This window comes from Mus musculus, chromosome 9 (assembly GCF_000001635.26).
Source record: "Mus musculus strain C57BL/6J chromosome 9, GRCm38.p6 C57BL/6J".
Taxonomy (NCBI): domain Eukaryota; kingdom Metazoa; phylum Chordata; class Mammalia; order Rodentia; family Muridae; genus Mus; species Mus musculus.
The window spans coordinates 80,078,827-80,103,233 of record NC_000075.6 but is presented as its reverse complement, the minus strand read 5'-3'; the positions used below and the strand labels follow the sequence as shown (position 1 = coordinate 80,103,233).

Sequence of the window (24,407 nt, the reverse complement as noted above, 5' to 3'; positions counted from 1 at the left end):
AATAATCAATGAATAAAATAAATATTGACAAAAAATGAATATTAAATAAAACTAGTCTTGAAGACTATCAGTACAAAAATGTATCAAACAAATCCATGAATTATAGAACAAGTGATGTCTAGCTCTTATCTTGTCATGGGATATTATACACTTGTCTAAACATATTAAACTATTCTGTCAAACAATATACAGTTAGCTATCGTTATTTTAGAAGGGGTCTCATTATATAGCGCAGTCTACCTTCAAACATGCAATCCTCCTGCCTTCGTGCTGGAAGTACAATTATAAGCCACTGCCCTTGGTCAACATAGACCATATAATAAACCTAACGTGAGTAAGTAAATGTCCTAGATAGTATACTTCTTTTAAATCTAGATGTTAATTTTGAGGAAAAAACAAAAAAAAAACAAAAAAAACCAAGCATGTTGTATCTAGTATTGAGAGAAAATCACCATAGAAAGAAAAAGCAGCACTAACTCAGGAGTTCTAACAGATACTTTCCAAGCCTGGGTAAGTATATTCAAATACTTATTTTACATCAGCAGGAAATTAAAGAAGCTATACTATTTATTTATAAATGTTCACACTAGTGTTCAGTAGTTTCTATTCAGTTAAGAGCAACGTAATTCATTGATTATATAAATCAAAAATGAATACTTTCAAGGATTTAATATTTCCACATAACACTCAAAATATGAATGACAAAGAAAATATTACTAAAAGGAGACAGTAATGTATCTGTAAGAGCAATGAGCAGTCAATGAATACTATGTGCCACATACCAATGTTCAAAAGTTTACTATTAACTCCATATTCTCTTGATTACCTTGCAAGCTATACATTATCAACATTTTTATAGATGAAAAGCTGAGGGACAATAAAATTAATTAGCTGGTCCATAGCCCCACAATTATAAAATGACAATTTTAGAATTGAATCCCAGCAAAGTGTGTCAGCAACAATGACTAGAACAGTATCAGGAACATGTGAACAATTTTTACTCTGTCAAGATTTAAAAATCTGTGATGACATAAATTGTACGGGTAGGAAAAAGACCTGCCTTTCATGTAGTAGTAGCAATGGGATGAAGAAAGAGAGGTGGAGGTTTAGCTCCATGGATGCTAGTTTACCTAGCATGCACAAAGTCCTGAGTTTGATCCCTGCACTGTATAGTTTGTTTGTGTGTTCGTAATTATGTATGTATGTATGTATGTATGTATGTAGCACTCAAGAGATAGAGACAGGAGGACCAGAAGTTGAAGTTCAAGGTTAGGACTAGAGATGGTTCAGCAGTTATATGAAATCTTAACTTCTCTTGCAGAAGTTCTCATGCACACACTCACCTACAGCTCCAGTTACTGGAAGAATTGGAAGAGTCAATACTTCCAACCTTCAAAGATACCTGTGCTCATGTGCCCATACCAGAGGAAAATACATAATACGTACAATTATTAATAATCATAAATCATTTTTTAAAAAGTCAAGGTCATTTCAACTACATAAAATTCTAAGCCAGTCTGGGATATATAAAGACAATGTACCAGAGAAAAAGGAGGGTTAATAGCCTTGCTAGTTAGCTTTCATAGTGCAGGAAAGTAATAACTAGGAAGGAAAATTATCACTGACACTTGTTATGAACCCTATGAGCCATATATAATGCCAATCTGTCCTGCAGAACATACCCACTGGCGCAACAGTGGGATGAAGTTACTGGGGTACCCAACTCTTTGCTGGTTAGGTTTGAGGTCCTCTGCACAGGAGGGAACTCACACCTGGTACTACAGACCTGGTCAAAAGTCCTTGACTGGGAAGGTCACAGGTCCTGGTAGGTAGCCTACTGCTGATGGTTTGCCACATAAACATACAATCAGCCTGCCTTCTCAGTATGTTTATACACACTATGTACCTACAGGACAGTGCTGCCCCAACCTTGTCCAGAAGTTTCTACTTGCAATAGATACAGTTAATACAGACTCACCAATGACCAAAGTGTTAAGAATAAGTGACTGTTGAGTGTTCAGCTCTAAACATGACACCTGCATTCACTCTCCACGCACACTCTATCTCACATACATGGTCTTAGAAAACACTGGGGAAAGTGGTAGGAGAATGCAAGATCTGGAGTACGGGGAGTAGTGGTCTGAAATGTCATTTTCTGGGCATAAGAGGGCAGTTTGCACTCATGAGCTCACAGTAATGGAGTTTACCTACATGAGACCTGCAGAAAGAAGTGTGGGCCTATCAACATTCCACCATGGGAGGGAGGGAGGGAAAGAACTCGTGGAGCTCCCTCTCTCCTTGAGGAGCCAGGAGCAGTTAATGGTTACTGAGGGAAGGGCCAGCAGTGTATCTTAGTGTAGTAGCGAGTAATGAGTTGTCCTTGCTGAAATAAAAAATCCCTCACCTATGCTCATGCAAGCAATTCTAATTAAATGCAGTGGGCTGGGCATGTCAGTGGGGGTTGGGGGAATAGAAGAAGAGGAGGGAAGGGAGGAAGAGGGAGGAGGGGAGAGAAGAGAGGAGGTAGGGAGGACCGTGTTAGGAAGAGGAGGCTGGGAAAGAAGAAAAGGTAATGGGAGAGATCAGTTCATACTGTATAAAATTGTGAGTCAATTTTTAATGTTCAAAATCCATTTTTGTAAAGGCCTCATTTTCAGCATCTAGCTCATCATGGTGGCACATGCCTGTAACCCCAGCTTCTAGCTCAGCATGGCAGCACATGCCTGTGGCTCATGCCTGTCATCCCAGCAGCTGGGAAGGCACAAGGGTCAGGAGTTCAAAGTCAACTGCAGCTTCACAGTGAGGTTAAGGCCAGCGTGAAAATCATCCTTAAAAAGTATGCTGGGCTCCTAACTATACTATATTAAACTTAAAATATACATGCTTCATACTAAAAAGATACAATAAGGAAGCTGGAAGCAAATATGGCAATTCTGCCATTGGAATTCTCTGTCTCCCATTTTTTAAAATATGGGCAACAGACAAAGTAAATATTTTGAAATGCTGAATATCATTAACAGAAGTCCACAACTATTAAGTTATAAGCACTCTGAAAAATAAAATGTATATACTGTACAGTAAGCTATGTATGCTCTTTGCAATTTGACACTCTGTTCTACCATGTATTCCTAATAAGAATGAATACATGATTATCATGTAATACCCACAATGCTAAAAATGTGTTACAATATATATTTTCTTGTATTCCAGACTTCATAGCTGTTTCCAAATCTTCCGGCATGCTTTTCAACACAAGAAAAAATAAACTGCTCTTAAATTATACTAAAATGCAGGCATGGCTGGGTGGTGGTGGCACACATCTTTAATCCCTGCACTTGGGAGGCAGAGGCAGGCAGATTTCTGAGTTCAAGGCCAGCCTGGTCTACAGAGTGAGTTCCAGGACAGCCAGGGGAAACTGTCTCAAAAAAAAAACCAAAGAGACAAACCAGCCCCCGCCCCCAAAAGCAGGCATAAAAATATTCCTCAAGCTTAACATAAAAATGTTTCCATCTGCACCCCAGAGGTCAAACTCAGTTTGTCAAGCTTACTGGCAAGCACCCATCCCTGTGACTCCTCTCTCTCACGGCCCAGGCTGAGCTTGTACAACTTGGATCCTACTGCTTCAGCCTCCCTCCCTCCCTCTCAAGTCCTGAGATTACAGGTTGTAAACCACCACACTGGCTTACCTTGGCCTTCTGTCTAAGGTAACCTTTACCTGTTTTCTATTCTAAAGCTACCATTTTCCCCCTTACTATGTATACTTGGCAACAAACTCAGTCCACACTCAAAGGACAGCAACATTTACATACTTCACCTAGAATTATTCTATAAGAAAAAGTTGCCCCCTCCCTGCCAGTCCAGTTTACAGAGCATGCTAAATTATACTGCAAAGCTAACCCAGTCTACATAGTGAATTCCAGGATACAGACAGGTCCTCTTGCTTTTTATATTTAGCTCCCACTGTCCTCGATCTCTGGCTCCTCATGTCTTAGCACTCATGTCTCCTGGCACAAAGATTTTGATGATTTAACTATATGTAACCTTACTATTAAGGCACTGAAATTTTACTTTTAAAGAACACTAGTGAGACATCAGTATAAACATAATATAATATTAATATAATAATATAACCATCCATGCAATAACATATGCACTGAGAATTATACTGAAACATCACCCACATACCAAAATATTGCAACGTATTATTAATCGGTTTCCTGTCATTAAATAGTAAGCTTTAGTGATGAACTCCAATTCAGGGTAATATTCAAAGCAAATAAGCTGATATTTTACTGCTACATCCATGTTCTAATTTCATTAAGCTTACCTTTCTTTTCGGTCCTGATTGCTTAAAACATGAAAAAGAAAAAAATGTAAGAGAGGAGACTTCATTGTTGATATGTCATTGCAGTTGTAATTATTGCAGTTAACAAGGCAAAACTATTAATATGAGCAATTTGTTTTAACAATATTTTGCATATACTATATGTTAACTATTGCTTTTTTTTCCAATTGTCACCAACATAAAATAATTTAAGTAGTCACATATTTAACAGGAAAACATGGATGCACAAAACCATGAAAATTCTCAAAGGGGTTTTACTTATAAAGCATTTAATAACAGATTATTTTTATGACAGTCAATAGACATAATTTTCAAGAAATAATGACATTTCCTGGAAGTTATAAAAAATTCCAATAATTTTAAATTTATTATATCAGATACAAAGTTTTTAAAGACTAAAACTTGTTTTAACACAACAGTCTTAGGATAAACATTATATTTTATTTAGTACACAAGACAAAGCCTAGGTTTATAATCATATTCTTATCACAAAGTTGTGGAGAAACACAACTGATGGAAACTCCAGAAACCATGAGATACACAAGAGTTACACTACAGTCTTGAGTTTACAATAAAACTCCCATTCTGAAAATATTGTTCCTCAACATAGAAAGGCTTAGATGTCCAAAACTCTAAATAAGACATAAATAACAAAATCTTGAAACTCCAGGATCTCATTAGTCTCCTGGGAGCACACAAGTAAGCTGACAGTACAATCCAGCAAATTAAGAAAAAAAGCATTGTAAATTCCATAAGAGCAGCACTCAAAAGACACATTAAAACTGTTCTCATAGTGAAGAAACAATATCTACACTAATACATCTGAAACTTTATCTTCACTACAAAATATATCTGTCAAGTGACAAGAAAATATCGCATTCCTACTAAAGTCAAGGAAATATATCTTTCCACAAATCCAGGCCTACAAAGGAAAATATATGGAAAACTCAATCACAAGAAGGGAAACTACACCCTAAAAAAAGCAAGAAAGTAATCTTCTTTGAACAAACACAAAAGAAAATAGCCACACAAACATAACTCTACATGTAACAAAAAAATAACAGGAAGCAGCAGTCATTGGTCCTTAATCTCTATTAACATCAATGGACTCAACTCACCAATAAAAAGACAGAGGCTAACAGGCTGAATACATAAACAGGACCAAGCATTTTGCTGCATAAAGGAAATGCACCTCAGTGCCAAAGACAGACACTATTTCCGAGAAAAAGACTGGAAAAAAAATTCCAAGCAAATGATCCCAAGAAAAAAAGCAAAAGTCATTGTAATATCAAATAAAATTGACTAAAAAAAAAAAAAAAACCACAAGTTCAAACAAACTAGTCTCTGTCTCTCTCCCTCCCTCTCCCTCTCCCCCTCCCCGTCTCTCAGCTACAGCCCCAGGAAACCTAAGTGAGATACTTCTAACATCAAAACATAGATCCCAAGAGGTAAACAGAGTTTAGAACTCTGTTGTTTCTAAAACTCACCTGTCCAAACCCAGAAAGTATAGAGGCTAGAACAAAGATAAAGACATAGGACTGGTTCTCCTGATAAACCAAGAGATGTAGGAAGAAAAAACTATTACTACCTCTGTTTTCTTATCCATGAGGAAATTGCATTTTAGAGACAGAGAACATCACTCAGTGGGAGTAAAAAAGTCCCATGTTCCATCCTCAGCAGCACAGATTCACACAATACACACACACACACACATACACATGCTGTCTAATTTACAAGTATTCACAAGAAGCTTCTATGCATATACTATCAAATCTCACTCCAGAAGGGGTGCATATATAAAAATAGATTAAATACGTGGACGTTATTATAATAACGTAGGACTTGAAAGTGTCAGGTTTTTGAACCACTTCATACAAAACAGAAAGGAAAAGTTTCTTTTAACTAAGGCTGTACTAGTAGTCTTAAAAACGGCTCTGAGGTTAGAGCTGATATTGCTCTCACAGAGGACCCAAGTTTGACTTCTGGTTTCCATGCCAGGGATGCACAACTGCCTACCATTCTGGTTCCAGAGGACCTAGTACCTCTGCTGGCTCTGAGCACTTGTGGATGCATAGCTCACAGACACATAATTAAAAACAAAAATAAACAAATCTTAAAATAAAAACTTCAAAATAAAAGGGAAGAAAAAACACACTGGTTTAGTTCTGATCTTTTTGTATTGATTTAGGACTTTAAAACTTCACCCAAGGTGGAACTATCCATTAGTAATTAAATCTTGCTTATTCTAGGACCCAGTTTTTCATGTATGGTTTTATATGTTTTGTTTTGTTTTGTGTGTGTGTGTGTGGGGGGGGGGTGCCTGTGAGAAAAGATAACCAAAGGCTGGCGTCTAACTCATGATTCTAGGGCTTTAGGCTCCTAAGCAGTAAATTACAGACATGTGCCACACCTCACTGCAGTAAACGTGTTTCTAAAGACATTTATTTACTTCTCCCTTACATGGTTTGGTTTTTTTTGTTTGTTTTTTTTTTAAGACAGGGTTTCTCTGTGTATCCCTGGCTGTCCTGGAACTCAGAAATCAGCCTGCCTCTGCCTCCCGAGTGCTGGGATTAAAGGTGTGGGCCACCACTGCCCGGCAGGTTTTTTGTTTTTTGTTTTTAATCAATCCTTTAAAGAAAGCTAAAAAATTTTTTTGATCAGAAAATGAAATTATAAATAAAACAAAAACTATAAAATGTGCTAGGTTTTAAGTCTGCTTAAATAGAGTGAAGCTGCAATGAAAACAGACACAGACCTGCAGTTCATTTTTCTATTACCTTCCTTAGCACTGTAGTGCGTGAGTCTATCTTTAATACAGAAAGAACTTTTAGAATAGCAGTAAGAATGAGAAAGTCAATCATCTGCCCCAATGATATAAAACTGATGTAATATTTAACAATCCTCCTTCATGCCCTTTTCAGATTTTTTTTAAAAAGTAATAAACTTCCTTAAAAACTACTAATTACGATCATGTAGGTCTGACTTAAAAAATAAAGTAAAATAAAATAAAAGCCCCAATACTCTCCAAAAACTATTCTGTGAACTACCAAACTGGCAACATTTTTTAGATTTCAAATTAAGACTTAAGAAAACAACAACATTTAAGAGAAATCAGAAAAGACAATCCTTTTCTCTTTAGGCCTCACCACTGTGCTCGGGGCCTCTGAAGCACACTCACAGTTAAGTGCCCGTGCAGCACAGCACAGCACAGCTCTGCTCTGGGATATTCTCACACTTAGTTCACATAGCTGTGCTACTGAACAAACCTAAGCCTGTTTGCTAGGGGTGGAGAGGTGCTGGGGATAGAACCTAGGGCCAGTAACCCTGACTAGCCTTAAACTCACTAGCCCAGATGTCCTCAAATCCATGGCATTTTTTCTGCCTCAGCTGGATCCGGAGTGCTAAGACTGCAGGCAGAGGCCATCACATAGGGATTCATTTATCCGCCTTCCTGTCCTTAATAATAAATCATTAGTAAATGGTGGGACTCTGCCATAGTAGTCTTTCAAATACACTGTTCTTCATCTACACCCATTTTGTAAAATACAAATCACTTTGCTTTTTGAAGGAATAAAACCGAGAGGAACTTTCAATGACTAGACTTTGGACTTCAAAATCCTTTAAAACCCAGGTCACAGAACTTTAAAAAAATTAATTAAAATAAATAAATAAATAAATAAACAAACAAACAAACAAAAAGTGTGTTTGCTCTTATATAGACAGGCATGAGCAGATGGTCCTGTTCATCTGAATCTCTGAAGTTTTCTTTACTGCTCTAAGCACTCTGGTGACATAGTTTGACTCCTGTAATATGAATTAATTCCAGGGGCTGGAGAGATGGCTCAGTGGGTAAGAGTACTGACTGCTCTTCCGAAGATCCTGAGTTCAAATCCCAGCAACCACATGGAGGCTCACAACCATCTGTAATGGGATCTGACACCCTCTTCTGGAGTGTCTGAAGATAGCTACAGTGTACTTATGTATAATAATAAATAAATCTTTGGGCCAGAGCCAGCAAGGACTGAGAGAACAGGGCTGACCAGAGGGAGCAGAGGTCCTAAATTCAATTCCCAGCAACCACATGAAGGCTCACAACCATCTGTACAGCTACAGTGTACTCAAATAAAATACATAAAATAAATAAATCTTAAAAAAATAAGTTAATTCCAGTTACCAAAAACCATTGGTCTTCAAATATCATTAGGTCTTCTAAATATCACTACACATACAAGGTACAATAAGGCAAAGACCTGGATAAAACAAAACACAAGCCAGCCTTCTGACTTGGATCTTTCTGTGTGACCACACATCTTACTTTTGATCCTTGATCCTTATGTTAGAGCCCCATGCTGGCCAAGGAGCCTGCACTGTTTGTGCACCCTAGATTACATAAAGCAAATTTTTGGTATGATCAGTAAATTCTCTCTTTTGTATTTAATTTCTTAAGAATCTTATGTGAAAACTACAGTGAAACATTTTAAAAACCAAACGGAGAAAATCACCTTAAATCACGAGAAAGATTTAATAATTTTAAGTTAAAGATCTATTCTTGTAAATCTACATAAGCATCATATATAGCAAGTTTCTAAGGTTTGATAAAGTGTTTTGAATAAATAACAAGCTTAAAAATAAAGGTCACCAAGTAAATTGTACACCAAACATAAATGTTATCAGTTATAATACAGTATTTACAGCGTAACAGCTAACTCCTAGGGCCAAAGAACTTTGAATTAAATGAAAGGAGATAATAACATTCTAAAAATGATTCTGAAATAGTTTAAAATCATTTAAACCTTTTCCCAACATTACTTTCAATACTTTAAGGATGAACAGCATTGCCAACATCAGTGAAAACTCCTACTTGTAACCAAATACTTAAAATTAATAGAATTTGCTTGACACACTGAAATCTTATACAACAAGAAAAATAATAAAAATTAGTTTTGCTCCTTAGGCCAACTAAGTACAGTTCAATCCAGTACAGTAAGGTCAGTATTACACATTGGCTTCATTAGATATCTTCTTAGATCTAAAAAGTAATACAACAAATGGCTCTTATTTTAAATTCTCCTCAAAAATTTGAGTTTCTAAAGAGCAAGTATAAAATAAAATATAACAGGTCTCATGAATTATTTTGAAGATATACTTCAAGACAATGGAAACTGCCAAGTTCCACCCATAAAAGGGGTGTGAAATCTTCTACTTAAAAAGAGGGAATCACACAGTCAAAGACAATGAGGCCCTCACCTCTGAGCCGCTGTTCTGATGCCTGGCGTCTGTGAGTGAGCATGATGGAAGCGCCTCCCATGAACCACAGTTCCAGAACATAATGCTGTGCCTGCGGTGCTTTCACTGCACAGTAAAGAGAGAGAGAGAGAGAGAGAGAGAGAGAGAGAGAGAGAGAGAGACAACAGTTTGAACAGGTAAAATATTGTATACACACTGACAAAATTACCATCTAAAATCCGAGTGCAAACCCAAATTGTACACTAAAATTAAAAAAAAAAAAATAAAGCCCAATTAAGCATCTACTGTTGTCCACTAGGAGACTTTCTAATATCTTTTCAAACTCCTCAAGGGAAAAGAATAACTGGGATAGCAGAGTGGAAGTCCAAAGTCTAAAACTTTAATTGTGCTACTAAATTGAAAGTTACTTGATGTTTATAGACCTTACTTAGCTATCTATATAGAAATAAAGTAGAAACAAAAAAGTAATTTTAAAGTCCATTTATGGGATGTTACTGATATCAATAAATAGCTTAGTCCTAGGATAACAATGATATACTACCATAGCTACTAGGAAAAGAACATTTCATCTGAAGAAGAGGAATAAAATCTTTTAAGAGAAAAACAAGACCCTTGTTGAGATGATCTGAACTAAGATATGCTAAGTGAGGTGTGAATATCTACGTTACGGGGTTTCAGACTTCTAAAATTGTGACTGATTTTTCTACTTATGGTAAAGAAAATGCATGAGATGTCCCACACTAAAATCCCAATTCAGGACTGAAGAGATGGCTCAGAGAATAAGTGCTTGAGAACTTGAATTCAGATCCCTAGCATTCTTGTAAAAAGCCAGACTCAAAACTCTGTGTGGACCCCAGCACTGCCAAGGTAAGGACATATAGACCAAAGGGCCTCACTGGTTAAAAGATTTGCTGAAACAGTAAACTGAAGGTTCAGTGAGAAACCATGTCTCAAAAAAAAAAATTAAGGTATAGGCTAGGAATGTTAGAGCCTATCTTTAACCAGCATTCACATACACACACACACACACACACAAATAGATGCTTGGAAAAAATTTTTTTATGATTCAAAGAATCTATGCAACGCACCAACAAATTCGAAAGAAATTTGAATTTGGCCACAAATGTAGTTTAGCTTCTAATGTTAAACTCTCTTTACCTTCTCTATAGTGAAGCATCTACACATCTATCTTTCTATTTTTAAAGAATTTATTCAACTTTTAAATGTACCTCAGTTTCTTATTGTTGCTTAACATGTTAAGTCCAATTGGGTTGCCTTTCAAAGTTTTAAAGCCGTCAGTCTTGCTCCGCCTTACATAAGTCTTCAAGATGAAATCACCAGAACTAGTAGCAACAATTTCAGATCTCCGATTTAACTGCAAAAAGATCCACAGATGTTAAAGAGTCAATATATACCATCATGTGATAATTTACCAACAATAGCTTAGACTCATTAGCTTAAAAAACAAGCCAGTTATGACAGCACATGAGGTGGAGGCAGGCCAGCCCTGGCTTCACATTGAAAAAGCCAGTTAGATGGCTAGATAGGCAAAGATCTAGGTGTGGGACCACCAAGTCCCACAAATGGAAGTTTGGACCCCAAGGCCAAGAATACAAGTTCTTCTCTAACCTACACACGTGTGCGCACACACACACACACACACAATCAAACAATTTAAATGTTAATAGAGGAAAATGGTCTCTAACTTCAGCACTTTAGAGATGGTAAGTAAAGTCAAGATGACTGCCACTAATGTAAGAGCAGCCTGGCCTATACAGTGAGTTCCAGGCCAGGCCAGGCCAGGCTATTACAGTGAAACTGTCTCAAAGAAAGGAAAAGAGAAATGGGAAGAAGAAAGAAGAGAAGGGAAGGCAGTATAGGGAAGGAAAGGGGTGGAAAAGAAAACTGGCACACAGCTGCTAGAGACAGAGGGAAGGGGATGGTGAGAAGAACAGATCTGAGTGGAAACAGTTTGGTCTTTTTCTTCTAAAGACAGTGACGTTGTCAAAGGAACAGGTAATATATTATTTTTCTTTTCATATCAATCTCCTCCAAAATACTTAGAAAATTAAGATAATAGGTCTTGGACTAGTTTTCTCTCTACAAAGCAAAACCAAAACAAAACAATAATAAAAAAAAAACCCTAAGATTTCCACTGTTTGACGGGCTTGCTGCTAACAGTACTGCAAAATATGTGTCTTTGCCTCAGCATCCAAGTTTCTACATCAATACAAACTGAGGTGATGTCTGTGTCTTCATACATACAAACATCACCATAACCACACTGACAACAAGAGCCTGGTGAACCCTAACATCTAGCCACCCTATCTTTGGTACTTTCTCCTAACAAGATGCTTTCCAACACTAGGGGCCTCAGTTCTTTTCTTTTAATAGGTCTGAGTGTTTGCCCAAATACATGTTAGGTGGACTGTGTGGGAAACTGGTATCTGAGGCTAGAAGAGCACTGGATCTCATGGACCTGCAGTTATAGACAGTGAGTTATGTGAGCTACTGTGTGGGTGCTTGTGACTGAACTCAGGTCCTCCGCAAGAACAGCAACTACTCTTAACCACCACCCTCTCTCCAGCTCCAGTTATCAGTCGTCGTCCTAAGTGATAATTTCTTCAAACATACACACACACACACACACACACACACACACACACACACACATCTAGTTTACTAATTTTGTTTATGTTATCTATTTACCAATTTCGTGTATGTAGTTCCCTTCTTCAAACAGGCGTAGCAAGCAGTTTACACCCATCTTACCTTGGCCTTATCTATTTTAATATCTTCCTCCCTCTTCCTCCTTTAAAAAACATTCCTAGCCCAGCAGTGATGGCACATGCCTTTGATCTCCAGCACTCAGGAGGCAGAGGCTGGCAGATCTGGGTTTGAGGCCAGCCTGATAAACAGAGTGAGTCCCAGGACAGCCAGGGCTATACAGAGAAACCCTGTTTCAAAAATCCAAATAAATAACTAAACAAACCAAGCCAAACCATCAAGGTCTTACTATGGGATCTAGTCTAGGATTGTAAAGTATGTGTCTGGCATGCACAAAGTCCTGGAGATTCCCAGTTCTGGTCCTCATGTCTGTAGAGCAAACACTTCCCACTAAGACATCTCCCCATCCCCAGAGCTGTTTTCTATGGTGCCTTACAAACTCCAAGTGAAAGAAGACTAGAAAACTGTGTATAGTGTACTACCAACCACAGAAGGGAGCAGGGCCTGGAGGACTACTGGGAAGTCTGCCTCTCCTTTTCTGCTTCCTAGCAGCCAGGGGATGAGATTCTCCTCTCCATAAGCCAGATGCTTCCACAATGTCATTACAGGCCCAAACAACCATGCACAAAAACAAACTTGAGCCAAAATAAATCTTTCTCCTTTACTAAGCTTATTTAGCTATGTTTTATACTGAAGGGAAGCGTAACTAAGACACATATGTAGATTAAAAAAAAATCTTAATTATTTGTGTCTGAAGTCAGGAAGGGGAGCACTGGGAGTGGAGGAGGCTTACAGTAAAAAATATAAAAATCCTTTAAAAACAACACAGCCCCAACTCTGTAGCCTTGAACTCACCATATAGACCAAGCTGGCCTTGAACTTGTGGCAAGCCTCCCTCCATTGACTCTTAAATGCCAGGATTACAAGGTACCACACCCAGCCAATTTTTTTTAAATAACTTTTTTTGGGTATTACAAAAGAAAAATTAATTTTTAAAGCAACACTTGCCTTTTTTCCTTTTGAGATTTCAGAATCCTCATCTTCTACACTGAGTAGATTTGCCCCACTATACAGAAAATAAAGGAAAAAAACTTAAGCAACAGTCACAGTCCAAACTGCTTTATCTTTACAGCTCATCTAACTGAGGGAATTAGCAAATCCTGCTGCAGAGGTTCAGGCAGTCTAACAATTCAGGCTTCCCGTATAGTAAAAGTATATGTATATGTGTGTATATATATATATACATACTCACTGTAACACCCTTGCCACAACAGCAGGAAAATAACCATAACTTATACAGCTGGCTCTTTCCCAACACAATCATGAACAAATCTAGGAAATGGGCCAAAACCTCGTCCACTGACCCCCACCTTAAATGAGCGAGCACATGCACTCCTTTTTCAGGCTACAGACTATATATAATCTGTATGTTCAGCTGTCCTTTAGAGCTGAACAGAGAAGTTACAGAAGCAGAGCACCATCAAGAGAAGGAAAGTTAGCTAAGGAAAACTGAGTGCACGATGTTGCTGCTCGGGACAGTCACAGCATCACCCTTGCAGCTATCAACCCTCCTCCCGAACCTCAGCCACCACACTGCTGCTACTACAGTAACAGCTCATGGGCCATCTCAACAGGACCATAACTAAATTGAAAAATGCAGTCTGTACACGAGATGCACAATATGGCACCTTATAGGTCATTTAAAAGATAATCATAGTAAACCTTACAGAACAGAAACCAAACTTATCTTTTAGATAATTCTGCTATATGCAAGGTATTTGTAATAAACGTCAAGCTATTTATAATAAAAATGCAATGTTTTATTTCATTTTATGTTATATACCAATATTATTAATATAAAAATTCTTATAAAGTTTTATTAAAATATTTTAAAGGTAAAATCTTTGTCACAATTTCATATTTAGTACCATTTTCAAAACTATGTAATACCAAATTTAAAAATAATTCTTAAAAGGGGTAAGATGACCATAAAACACTAATCTTATTGCAATAAATTTATCAGTTCAAACTTTTCTTTCAGATAAAATTACTTAAAATAGTGAATGCAAAATTCCTCAAATATTTACCCAACATACTTGAATGATAACTTGTAAAAAGATTTCTTTCTAAAAAGCTGGGTGTGATGAAGTAAATCTACAAGTCTAACACTAAAGAGGCTAAGGAGGTTAGCTACAAATTCAGGATGCTCTGAGCTATACAGTAGTTCCAGGCTAGCCTGGGCTACACAGAGTTAGACTTCCAAAAGACTAGGAAAACAAAACTTCTAAAAATATATTTATAGGTGCAGTGGCTCACACCTTTAATCCTAGCAATTGGTAGGCAGAAGTCAACAGACCTCTTGTGAGTTTGAGCCCAGCCTGGTCTGAAGTTCTAAGACAGCTAGGGTTGTTATACTGAGAAACCCTGTCTTGAAAAACCAAAACATAAAAATAAACAGTAAAAATCATTTATTGTCCTGCCAAAATTTTGTATATTTACATGTCTCTGAGGTTGTTTCTTTTGGGCAGTAGGAAAAAAAGTAAATAAACTAAGAGCTTAAAAATAGTATTGAATTGGACACACAAACTTTATATGCCCCAGTACAGGGGAACGCCAGGGCCAAAAAAGTGGGAATGGGTGGGTAGGGAAGTGGGGGGAGGGTATGGGGGACTTTTGGGATAGCATTGGAAATGTAATTGAGGAAAATATGTAATAAATAAATTTTAAAAAAAGAAAAAAATAATATTGATTATCATATTGTAGGAAAGTACTATTGTAATTCTTGTAATTACAGGCCATGGATGTATTCTGTGGAAGATCACTTTCCTAGTTAAAGCCCTGAATTTGGCCTACAGTATTTCTAAAAATCCACAATAAAACTCAGTCCTGTGTTGTGAAATTTCACACTGGATCTATTTAAGTATACGAACCGAGTATGACACTGATTCTGCTCCACTGGGACAATGCCTACTCATGCTATTTAGACTGGAGCTGCTTTCCCTAGTAGAAATCTGATCCAAGGTCAGAGCAGTGATCACGGGGTTCACAAGGAGAAAACAGAGAAAATAGAAGATTTCATCTTTCACACAAAATTCAGAGGCTTGACAAATTGTGGCTTTTCAAATTGTTTCCAGAAAGGTTTGCCTTTTAAAAAGCGGAAGAGGTTTACCTTAGTTTGAAAACTTGTCTGGTCATTTTTCAATCATTAGGAAGCATTTATTACATACATACATTTTGAAGACTGAGAAATAAGCAAAATTATTTACCAATAAAATATTGCTTTATCTTTTCTTACAGTAAAAATATTATATTTTTAAAATTCCACAAAATATGAATTGATTTTCTAGTGAAAAGTTTCATTCATAGGAATATCGGAGGAAGAAATCCTTACTCTTTGTCTGCATCTCCTTCACTTTCTTCTTCATGATCAAAGCTCCAATTATTTTTAAAGCCTCCATCCCTCTTAGATTCTGATCTATCCAAAGCTGAAATAAAACAAACTGAAATAAGTACTCATTAACGTAACTATTAAATATAAGAAATGTGAGCATTTCCCAAACTCTATTCTAAACTGTTTTAATTTGATGTTTTTCTATTTTTAAAAACATGTGTGTCCGCTACAGAAACTTAAGTTGCTAAAATAAAAATGGGGGAGGGGCATACATATATATGAACTATGATTTTAGGAACTAGTTCCTCTAATTTTTTTCCTTCTCATGAGAACTATATTCAGATCACTATACTTGTTAGACTGAACAACCTCTGCGTTTTAACCAAAGAAAAACAAAATGAGGCCTTGTGTGTTAACAAGGTGGTTAATTTGATAACCAGAAAACTCTAGACCAGGACACCAGAGATGCTCATCAGGAAATACAGAACAAAGAGAGAAGGGAGAAATGAATGGAGCCACATGACAAAAGTCTAATTTCATAGAGCTTGAGCTAAGATGAAGTTCAGGGTCTTAGTGTTACAAGAGGTCAGACTGACCCAAACAAAGGACAGGAAAAAGAAAACTACAACTAGTTTTTTAGAAGGTACAGGGATAACTGTGATAGCTTACCCTTGGATCTAAACTTGTCAGTTGAGTACTGGGGACAAAGGGTATCTATCTACAAGTCTGGTGGGAAAGTGGAGGCTAAATGAGGAAGTGCTTACAGACACTGGCTTCAATCTCCAGCACCTTAAAGACAAACAGGCAAAGTAAAAAGATAAAGTCTGGGCTGGGCGTGGTGGCGCACGCCTTTAGTCCCAGCACTCCGGAGGCAGAGGCAGGCGGATTTCTGAGTTCAAGGCCAGTCTGGTCTACAAAGTGAGCTCCAGGACAGCCAGGGCTATACAGAGAAACCCTGTCTCGAAAAACCAAAAAAAAAAAAAAAAAAAAAAAAAAAAGATAAAGTCTATCTACCAGCTGTATCCAGCCACTGGCTACAGCCCAGGATAACCATGAATGCAGCCCAAAATTGTAAACTTACTTAAAACACTAAGTAAGTTTAAAAAAAAAAAAAAAAGATTTATTTATCATGTAAATAGGGTTCTGCCTTTATGTATGCCTGAAGTCAGTAGAGGGAACCAGACCTCACTGTACATGGTTGTGAGCTACCATGTGGTTGCTGGGATTTGAACTCAGGACCTCTGGAAGAGCAGCCAGTGCTCTTAACCTCTAAGCTATCTCTCCAGCCTGAAATCATTTTTGTAAAAAAAAACCAAACAAACAAAAAAACAAACAAACAAACAAAAAGTAACTTAATTTCATGGTTCTAAGGATGATCTCTAAAGGCAATAATTTCAGGTTAAATGTCAAAGGGCTAGGATGCATCTAAGTGTTTTTGTCTCTCCAACATTCAGATTTTCCCCCTTCCAACTTAAGGATAAATTATCATAGTTCAAATAAAAGGCAGGCAACCTGTATGTAAATCTTGGCATCTTCCCAGAGAAGAAAAAACGGAGACAAGGAGGAGGATAAAGCTATGTTGTTTGAGTTAAGTCAGCATGTAGGTCAGCCACAGGACAGAAAAGCAGCTAAGTAGCAGGGAGGCAGGCTTAAGAGAAACAGTAAGAAAGTATAAAGTCCCAGAAAGAGCCTACTTAGCTCTGGCCAGCATCCAAAACAAAGAGACAGAAAAGAAAAAGTTACACTTTCCTAGTCAAGACTCAGAAAGGCAGGCCCAGCTGAATCTCCTGAAGGATTGTAAAGACTGTCCCAAATTCAGATTTTTAAAATCCCACTCCCAATCGATTAGTGGTAAGAGAAGGAACTTTGGAGCCACAGGGCAGAATCTATAGCAATGGGATCAATCCTATAAAAGACCCAGGGAAGTTGTTTTACCCTTTACCAGGACAGACATAAGTTACTATCTGTGAGAAAGCAGGATGCTTCCAGATATTGATTCTGGATAGTCTGATTTGACTTTCAGCCCCTAGCACTGAGAAACTCATCTAGAGTTGGGTACAGTGTTGCATTCCAGTCATCCCAGCACTTGGGAGACACAGAAAAATTCCAAGTTTATGCTACAGAGAGTTTGAGCCAGTCTTAGCTACATAGTAAAGCGCCTCCCAACCCCCAAAAGTCAACAAAGACAAACTATGTAATCTGTGAAACTTTAATACAGCACCCCAAACAGACGAAGCAGAGCATTACTAATCACAAACCCTCAATTACTAAGAGTTGAGAGCAGAATTTTCATGATCTAAGGGATACAGGAGTCCATAATTAAAACAGCTTCCTTTTGTGTGACAAAGGGCCATCAGTATTTGAAAGCACTGCAAATTAGACACCCCCAGTATGTGGCCTTCTTTAGAAGTTGGCCTGTCACAAATTTGACTTACTGTGAGCACTAGTTTTAGTTGTCAACCTAATAGAATCTAGACTATTGTGAGAAGAGGTTTTGTTTGTTTGTTTGTTTGTTTGTTTTTTGAGACAGGGTTTCTCTGTATAGCCCTGGCTGTCCTGGAACTCACTTTGTAGACTCAGAGATCCGCCCGAGTGCTGGGTTAAAGGCATGCGCCACCACGCCCGGCTTGAAAAGAGTTTCAATAAGAGGTTATCTAGATTAGTTGGCCTATGGGAATATCTAGGGAGAATGGCTTGATTGTGCTAAATGAGGTGGGAAGGACCCACCCACTCTAGAGGGCACCATATCCGGTTTTGGGGTCCTGTACTATGTAAGAATGGAAAAAACAAACTGAGCATAAGCATTTTTTCTTTGTCCTTAACTGGATGTGAGCAGGTGCTTTAAGTGCCTGCTAGACCTTCTGTCCAAGCAAACCCGCCCGGACTGTGACTGTGAGCTAAGTTATAAGTTAACCCCTTTTCTCTCCTAAATTGCTTTTGTCAGCAAGCAAACTAAGCTGGGACACTTAACAAGTACAGAGGAAAAGTGTGCCTCAAGCACCCAGGCTGAAAGCCAAACTAATGTAGAGTCCATTCAAATGAGACACACAGACAGGACAGCAAGGACCCTTGTTCCTTCCGCTCGGTTTCATGAAGGGACCACCCAAAGAAGGTAGCACGGCAGTACTCAGCCACTGCTGAGAATGTCAGTAAAGACTTCAACGATAAATGCTCAAGTTTTTTTTTCCCTTTTCCATTTTTTATTAGGTATTTAGCTCATTTACATTTCCAATGCTATACCAAAAGTCCCCCATAGCCACCCACCCCCGCTCCCCTACCCACCCACTCCCCCTTTTTGGCCCTGGCGTTCCCCTGTACTGGGGCATATAAAGTTTGCGTGTCCAATGGGCCTCTCTTTCCAGTGATGGCCGACTAGGCCATCTTTTGATACATATGCAGCTAGAGTCAAGAGCTCCGGGGTACTGGTTAGGTCATAATGTTGTTCCACCTATAGGGCTGCAGATCCCTTTAGCTCCTTGGGTACTTTCTCTAGCTCCTCCATTGGGAGCCCTGTGATCCATCCATTAGCTAGCAAACACAGAAGTGGATGCTCACAGTCAGCTAATGCTCAAGTTTTTAAAACCCCAGAGACTAGAGAGAAAGCTCGGCTGTTAAAAGGACTTGCTGATCAATCATGAGGAACAGAATTTGGATCCCTGTAACCCCAAACTCCTAAGTGGGCAGAAACAGGAGGGCTGTTGGGGCTTGGTGCCTTCTAAAACTGCTGAGAAAACGCAGATACCAAGTTCAGGCAGAGACCTGGTGAACAGTGATTAAGACCTTCAACAACTTTTTCAGAACTAATGCACACACAGGAGCCATGTACAGGCACAATACACACATACAAATGTATAAGTTAGAAAAATTAAAAACACAAAACTACAGAACTGGTTATATTGAACCTATCAAATAAAGAACACATTTTCCTTAGAAAAATTTTCAAAATCATGTTATGAACATACCAAGAATTTCTTCAGAATAGGCTAGACTTGTTAACTCACACCCCCACCCACCCACCCAAATTTAAAGAGAAGAAAGAAAGAAAAGCAAAATGAACAAAAAACCCAACAATAGGCAGTGGAGAAACCCAACACACACTTGCACTCCAGTGCCAAAGGCTACATCACCAATACCTCTCATACACCATGACAGGAAAAGCTCCACAGTCCTCCACTGCCCTTCCCTAGAACCCCTAATGCCAACTCAGCCATCAAGAACAATCAGAGGAGCCTCCAAAGGACACATTCAATAAAAGACCTACTCAGAACTTCTTCCAAAAGAGATTAAAAACTGTCAAGAGACCTGAGTAAGTAGACATGGTGACACAGGCTGAGGCAGGACGGTCACTGTGAATTTGAGGCCATCCAGGTCTACAAAGTCAGTGCTATGCAGTAAGACCTGGAGAGTTAGTCAGTCAGTCAGTTTCTTTTTCTTTTTCTTTTTTTTAAAATTGGATATTTTCTTTATTTACATTTCAAATGTTATCCCTTTTCCTGGTTTCCCCTCCAAAAACTCCCTCTACCCCCCCCCCCCCTGCTTACCAACCCACCCACTCCCACTTCCTGGCCCTGGCATTCCCCTACACTGTGGTTTAGAGCCTTCACAGGACCAAGAGCCTCTCCTCCCATTGATGTCCGACTAGGCCATCCTCTGCTACATATGCAGCTGGAGCCATGAGTCCCACCATGTGTACTCTTTGGTTGGTGGTTTAGTCCCTGGGAGCTCTGGGGATACTGGTTGGTTCATATTGTTGTTCCTCCTACGGAGCTGCAAACCCCTTCAGCTCCTTGGGTCCTTTCTCTAGCTCATCAAGACCCTGTGCTCAGTCCAATGGAGGCTGTGAGCATCCACATCTGTATTTGTCAGGCACTGGCAGAGCCTCTCAGGAGACAGCTGTATCAGGTTCCTGTCAGCAAGCTCTTGTTGGCATCCACAATAGTGTCTGGGTTTGGTGATTGTGTATGGGATGGATCCCCAGGTGGGGCAGTCTCTGGATGGTCTTTCCTTCAGTCTCTGCTCTATACTTTGTCTCTGTAACTCCTCCCATGGATATTTTGTTTCCCCTTCTAAGAAGGATTAAAGTAACCACACTTTGGTCTTCCTTCTTCTTGAGTTTCATGTGGTTTGTGGATTGTATCTTGAGTATTCAGTCAGTCAGTTTCTGTGTCTGTCTTTCTCTCCTCCATTATCTTCCTCCTTGTCAGTTTGTCAAAGAAAGGAATATGTGTAAGTTTAAATATGGAGTCAATACTGAAAGGTGACTGGTGGCTGCGAGTGCTCAAAGGAAACCTCTTGCTCGGCATGAGACAACAGGAAAGGCCCCGAGTACAAGATCTCAGCCACCAAAGTCTCACATTGTAAAATCTCAAAACTTACCCTATAGCCTGAACTCAGAGCACAGCTCAAAGGAGGCCTACCACCTAGGGAAGTGTTTCGCTAGAGTCAGCCTGGAAAGCATACAGAGGCTGACATAACTGTGGTCCAAAGGGGCAAGAGGCCATCTGAAGCTGGCAACAGAACTTGACATTGTCCATGTTCTGTTCACCCAGTAGTTTTTCAGGCATGCTTTCAAAGATTCAAGATTGAGTGGGTCATGGAGTCTACGTCCATGGTTCCAGAGAGCCACAAAACCCACACAATGTGAGGGAGTATCAGAGACCTGGCCCCTGGGGGAAGCTGTGAAAGTGATGCCTAGGTTGCAGTGGAGACCAAAGAATATTGCAGATGTCAGGACCATCAACATCCACCAACCAAAAGCTGTGGGTAAGGAACAGAGCTGGCTACAGAGGGGTTATGTCTGCTGTGTGCAGGAGATAGGTAGAGATGGGGCTATTTAGAAGCCAGCTGATACTACCACTAGTTATAGAAGCAGGACATGGAACTGCAGGATTTGGAGTTTACCCTGCTAGATTTCAGTCTTGCTCTAATCTGACTTTTCCTTGGTATACACCCACATCTCCATTTTGGAATAGAAATGTTTATTCTGTGCCATTCTATGTTGGAAGTATGTAACTTAAAATAAAAACTATATGGGGGGGGGTTCACAGATACAGGGTTTGTTACCTGAATATCAGAAGAGACTTAGTATATACTATTGTATGGTATCGGGAACTGTTAATGACTATGTGGGCATTGCACTGTACATCACGAGAGCTATAAGCCTATGGAAGCCTGGGGTAAACTTTTATGATCTGAATGAAAACGTCCCCCATAGGTTCATATGTTTGAATACTTGATTCCTAGCTCTTTGGCACTGTTTGGAAAGGCTAAAGAATCATTAGGAGGCAGCATACTGCTGGAGGAAGTAGGTCACTGGGGCAGGTCTTGAGGTTACATAGCCAAGCCCCACTTCCTGCTCTCACTGCTTCCTGAACATGATGAAATCTCCCAGACTGTAAGACAAAATAAGCCCTTCTTTAAAGTGCTTCTCTCTATTCCCTTCCCTTTCCTTCCCTCCCCACTCTTCTCTCTTTCTTTGACAGGGTCTAGTTGTAGCCTATGCTACTTTACACTGCCTAGGTAGCTGTGAACCATCTTGATCTTTTTCTGACCATATCATCTCTACCTCTAGAGTGCTGGAATCACAGATATGCATCAATGTGTACAGCTTTTGTGGTGCTAAGGATGTAACACAATGCTTGCTGCATGCTAAGCAGAATCTTAAAATCCTCAAAAGTCCCTGAGTATTTACATGTCAACATACAGCTATAAATAACACTGATAATTATCAGTAGAACAATATAGCCACTGTACTCCAGTGAAATTATGGTTAAAAAGGTTAAGGAAAGATTTCCATTAATTAACAAAATTATTTAAGAAATTAAACAGTTTCTTCCAGTAGTGGGAATCAAACCTATGCCTTATGCATGCTTGGCAAGTATTCTACCACTAAGCTATTCCTCCAGCTCAATACATACATTTTCTTCGTCTATATTCTCCACCAAAATGACAATGTTGTAAGGACAAGATAATAGTGGATAAAAGATGCAACAAAAGTAGCAAAAGGGGACTGGAGAGATTGCTCAATGGGTAAAGAATATTTGCTATTTGCTGCTCTTCTAAAGGATTTGAATTTAGTTCCTAGCACCCACATCAGCTGGCTCATAACCACCAGTAACTTCAGGGGACCCAATATCCTCTTCTGTTATACACACACACTCTTAAAATTTTTAAAGAAGCAAAAGATAAAATCTTAATGATAGGTAGTGTGGAGGTTTGAATATGCTTGGCCCATGGGAAGTGACACTATTAGAAGGTGTAGCCTTGTTGAAAGAAGTCTATCATAGTGGGAGTGGGGTTTGATATCAAGCTTTGCTGGGGGCTGAAGAGAAAGTCTCCTCCTAGCTGCCTTCTGATCAAGATGCAGAACACTCAGCTCCTCCAACACCACATTTGCCTGGATGCTGCCATGCTTCCTCCCATGACGATAATGGACAAACCACTGAAACTGTTTAAGCAAGCACCAATTGAAAATTGTCCTTCAGAAGAGTTGCCTCGGTCATGGTGTCTCTGCACAGCAACGGAAACCCTAAGACAGGCAGGAAGTAATTTAGTTGAATCCGAAGGAGGGCAAAGGAGGTTTATGGGATAGTTTGGAGGGGGGAAATGATGTGATTATAATCTCAAAAAATAAAAAAATTATTAAAACTAATTGTTTTAATGGGTTATTTTCCATCTAAAAAATCCAACCAGGCCGGGCAGTGGTAGTGCACGCCTTTAATCCCAGCTCTTGGGAGGCAGAGGCAGGCGGGTTTCTGGGTATGAGACCAGCCTGATCTACAGAGTGAGTTCCAGGACAGCAAGGGATACACAGAAAAACACTGTCTGGAAAAAAACAAAACAACAAAAACAAAATTCAACCAAAGGCTATTCTCCAGAATATAGGATCCATACAGAACAACAGATACATAAACATACAGAAATCAGATATAAGTGTCTAGAGAAATGGCTGGGTGATTAAGTGCAGGTTCGGTTCCCAAAACCCACATAGGGCAGCTCACAAGCACCTGTAACTCCAACTGTAGAGGACACAATCCCTCTGGCTTCCATGGGCTCCTACACTCATGTGACCATACCCCATCACCACAGACAGACAAAGGCAGTTACACTAATAAAATTAAACAGATGAATCTTAAGAACACAGCTTGTTTTCATTAGCTTTCTATTGCTGTGATAAACATTACCAAAAGCAATTGGGAAAAGAAATGGCTTACAGGTTATAGTTCATCACTGAAGGAAAGCCAAGGCAGAAATTTGAGGCAGGAAACTGAAGCAGCAACCAAGAAGGAATGCTGCTTACTGGCTTGCTCTTCATGGCTTGTTCAGCTTGCTCTCTGATAAAATACAGTCCTACCTGCCTACCAATGCACTTCCCACAATGGGTTGGCCTCTCCTCCATCAACCTGCTATTAAGAAAATGCCCCAAAGACATCCTCACAAGCTAATCTAATGGAGACAATTCTTCATCTAAGGTTTCCTTTTCTCAGATATATCAAGTACAGAAACTAGTGCTAACTATGACAATCATCTAGCACTAGGTTAGAACTCAATAAGTAATTTTGAACTTTGAATAAACAATTTTTATGCAACAATAAAAATATTCAGGAATAAAGTACTATAACTTTAAGTCACATGTGACAATCTGAGGACACAAATAAGATGATGATGATATCTAGAAAAAACAGGCAGGATTTTGAA

At 39.0% G+C, this 24,407-nt stretch overlaps 1 protein-coding gene across 8 annotated transcripts in view; it reads right to left on the bottom strand.

Moving 5' to 3' along the window:
- The window catches only part of Senp6 (SUMO/sentrin specific peptidase 6), a 78,208-nt gene that overhangs the window by 41,549 nt on the left and 12,252 nt on the right, over positions 1-24,407 (bottom strand). For 2 of the 8 annotated variants that reach the window (XM_006511016.4, NM_001311110.1), the window contains exons 2-6: positions 15,711-15,804; positions 13,328-13,385; positions 10,822-10,967; positions 9,593-9,697; positions 4,328-4,348 (exon numbers count right to left, since the gene is read on the bottom strand). In XM_006511016.4, the coding sequence (XP_006511079.1) occupies positions 4,328-4,348; positions 9,593-9,697; positions 10,822-10,967; positions 13,328-13,385; positions 15,711-15,804 (424 nt within the window). The remainder of the gene's footprint in view (positions 1-4,327; positions 4,349-9,592; positions 9,698-10,821; positions 10,968-13,327; positions 13,386-15,710; positions 15,805-24,407) is intronic. The other 6 variants (XM_006511017.4, NM_146003.2, XM_006511014.2 and 3 more) reach the window with 5 other exon arrangements.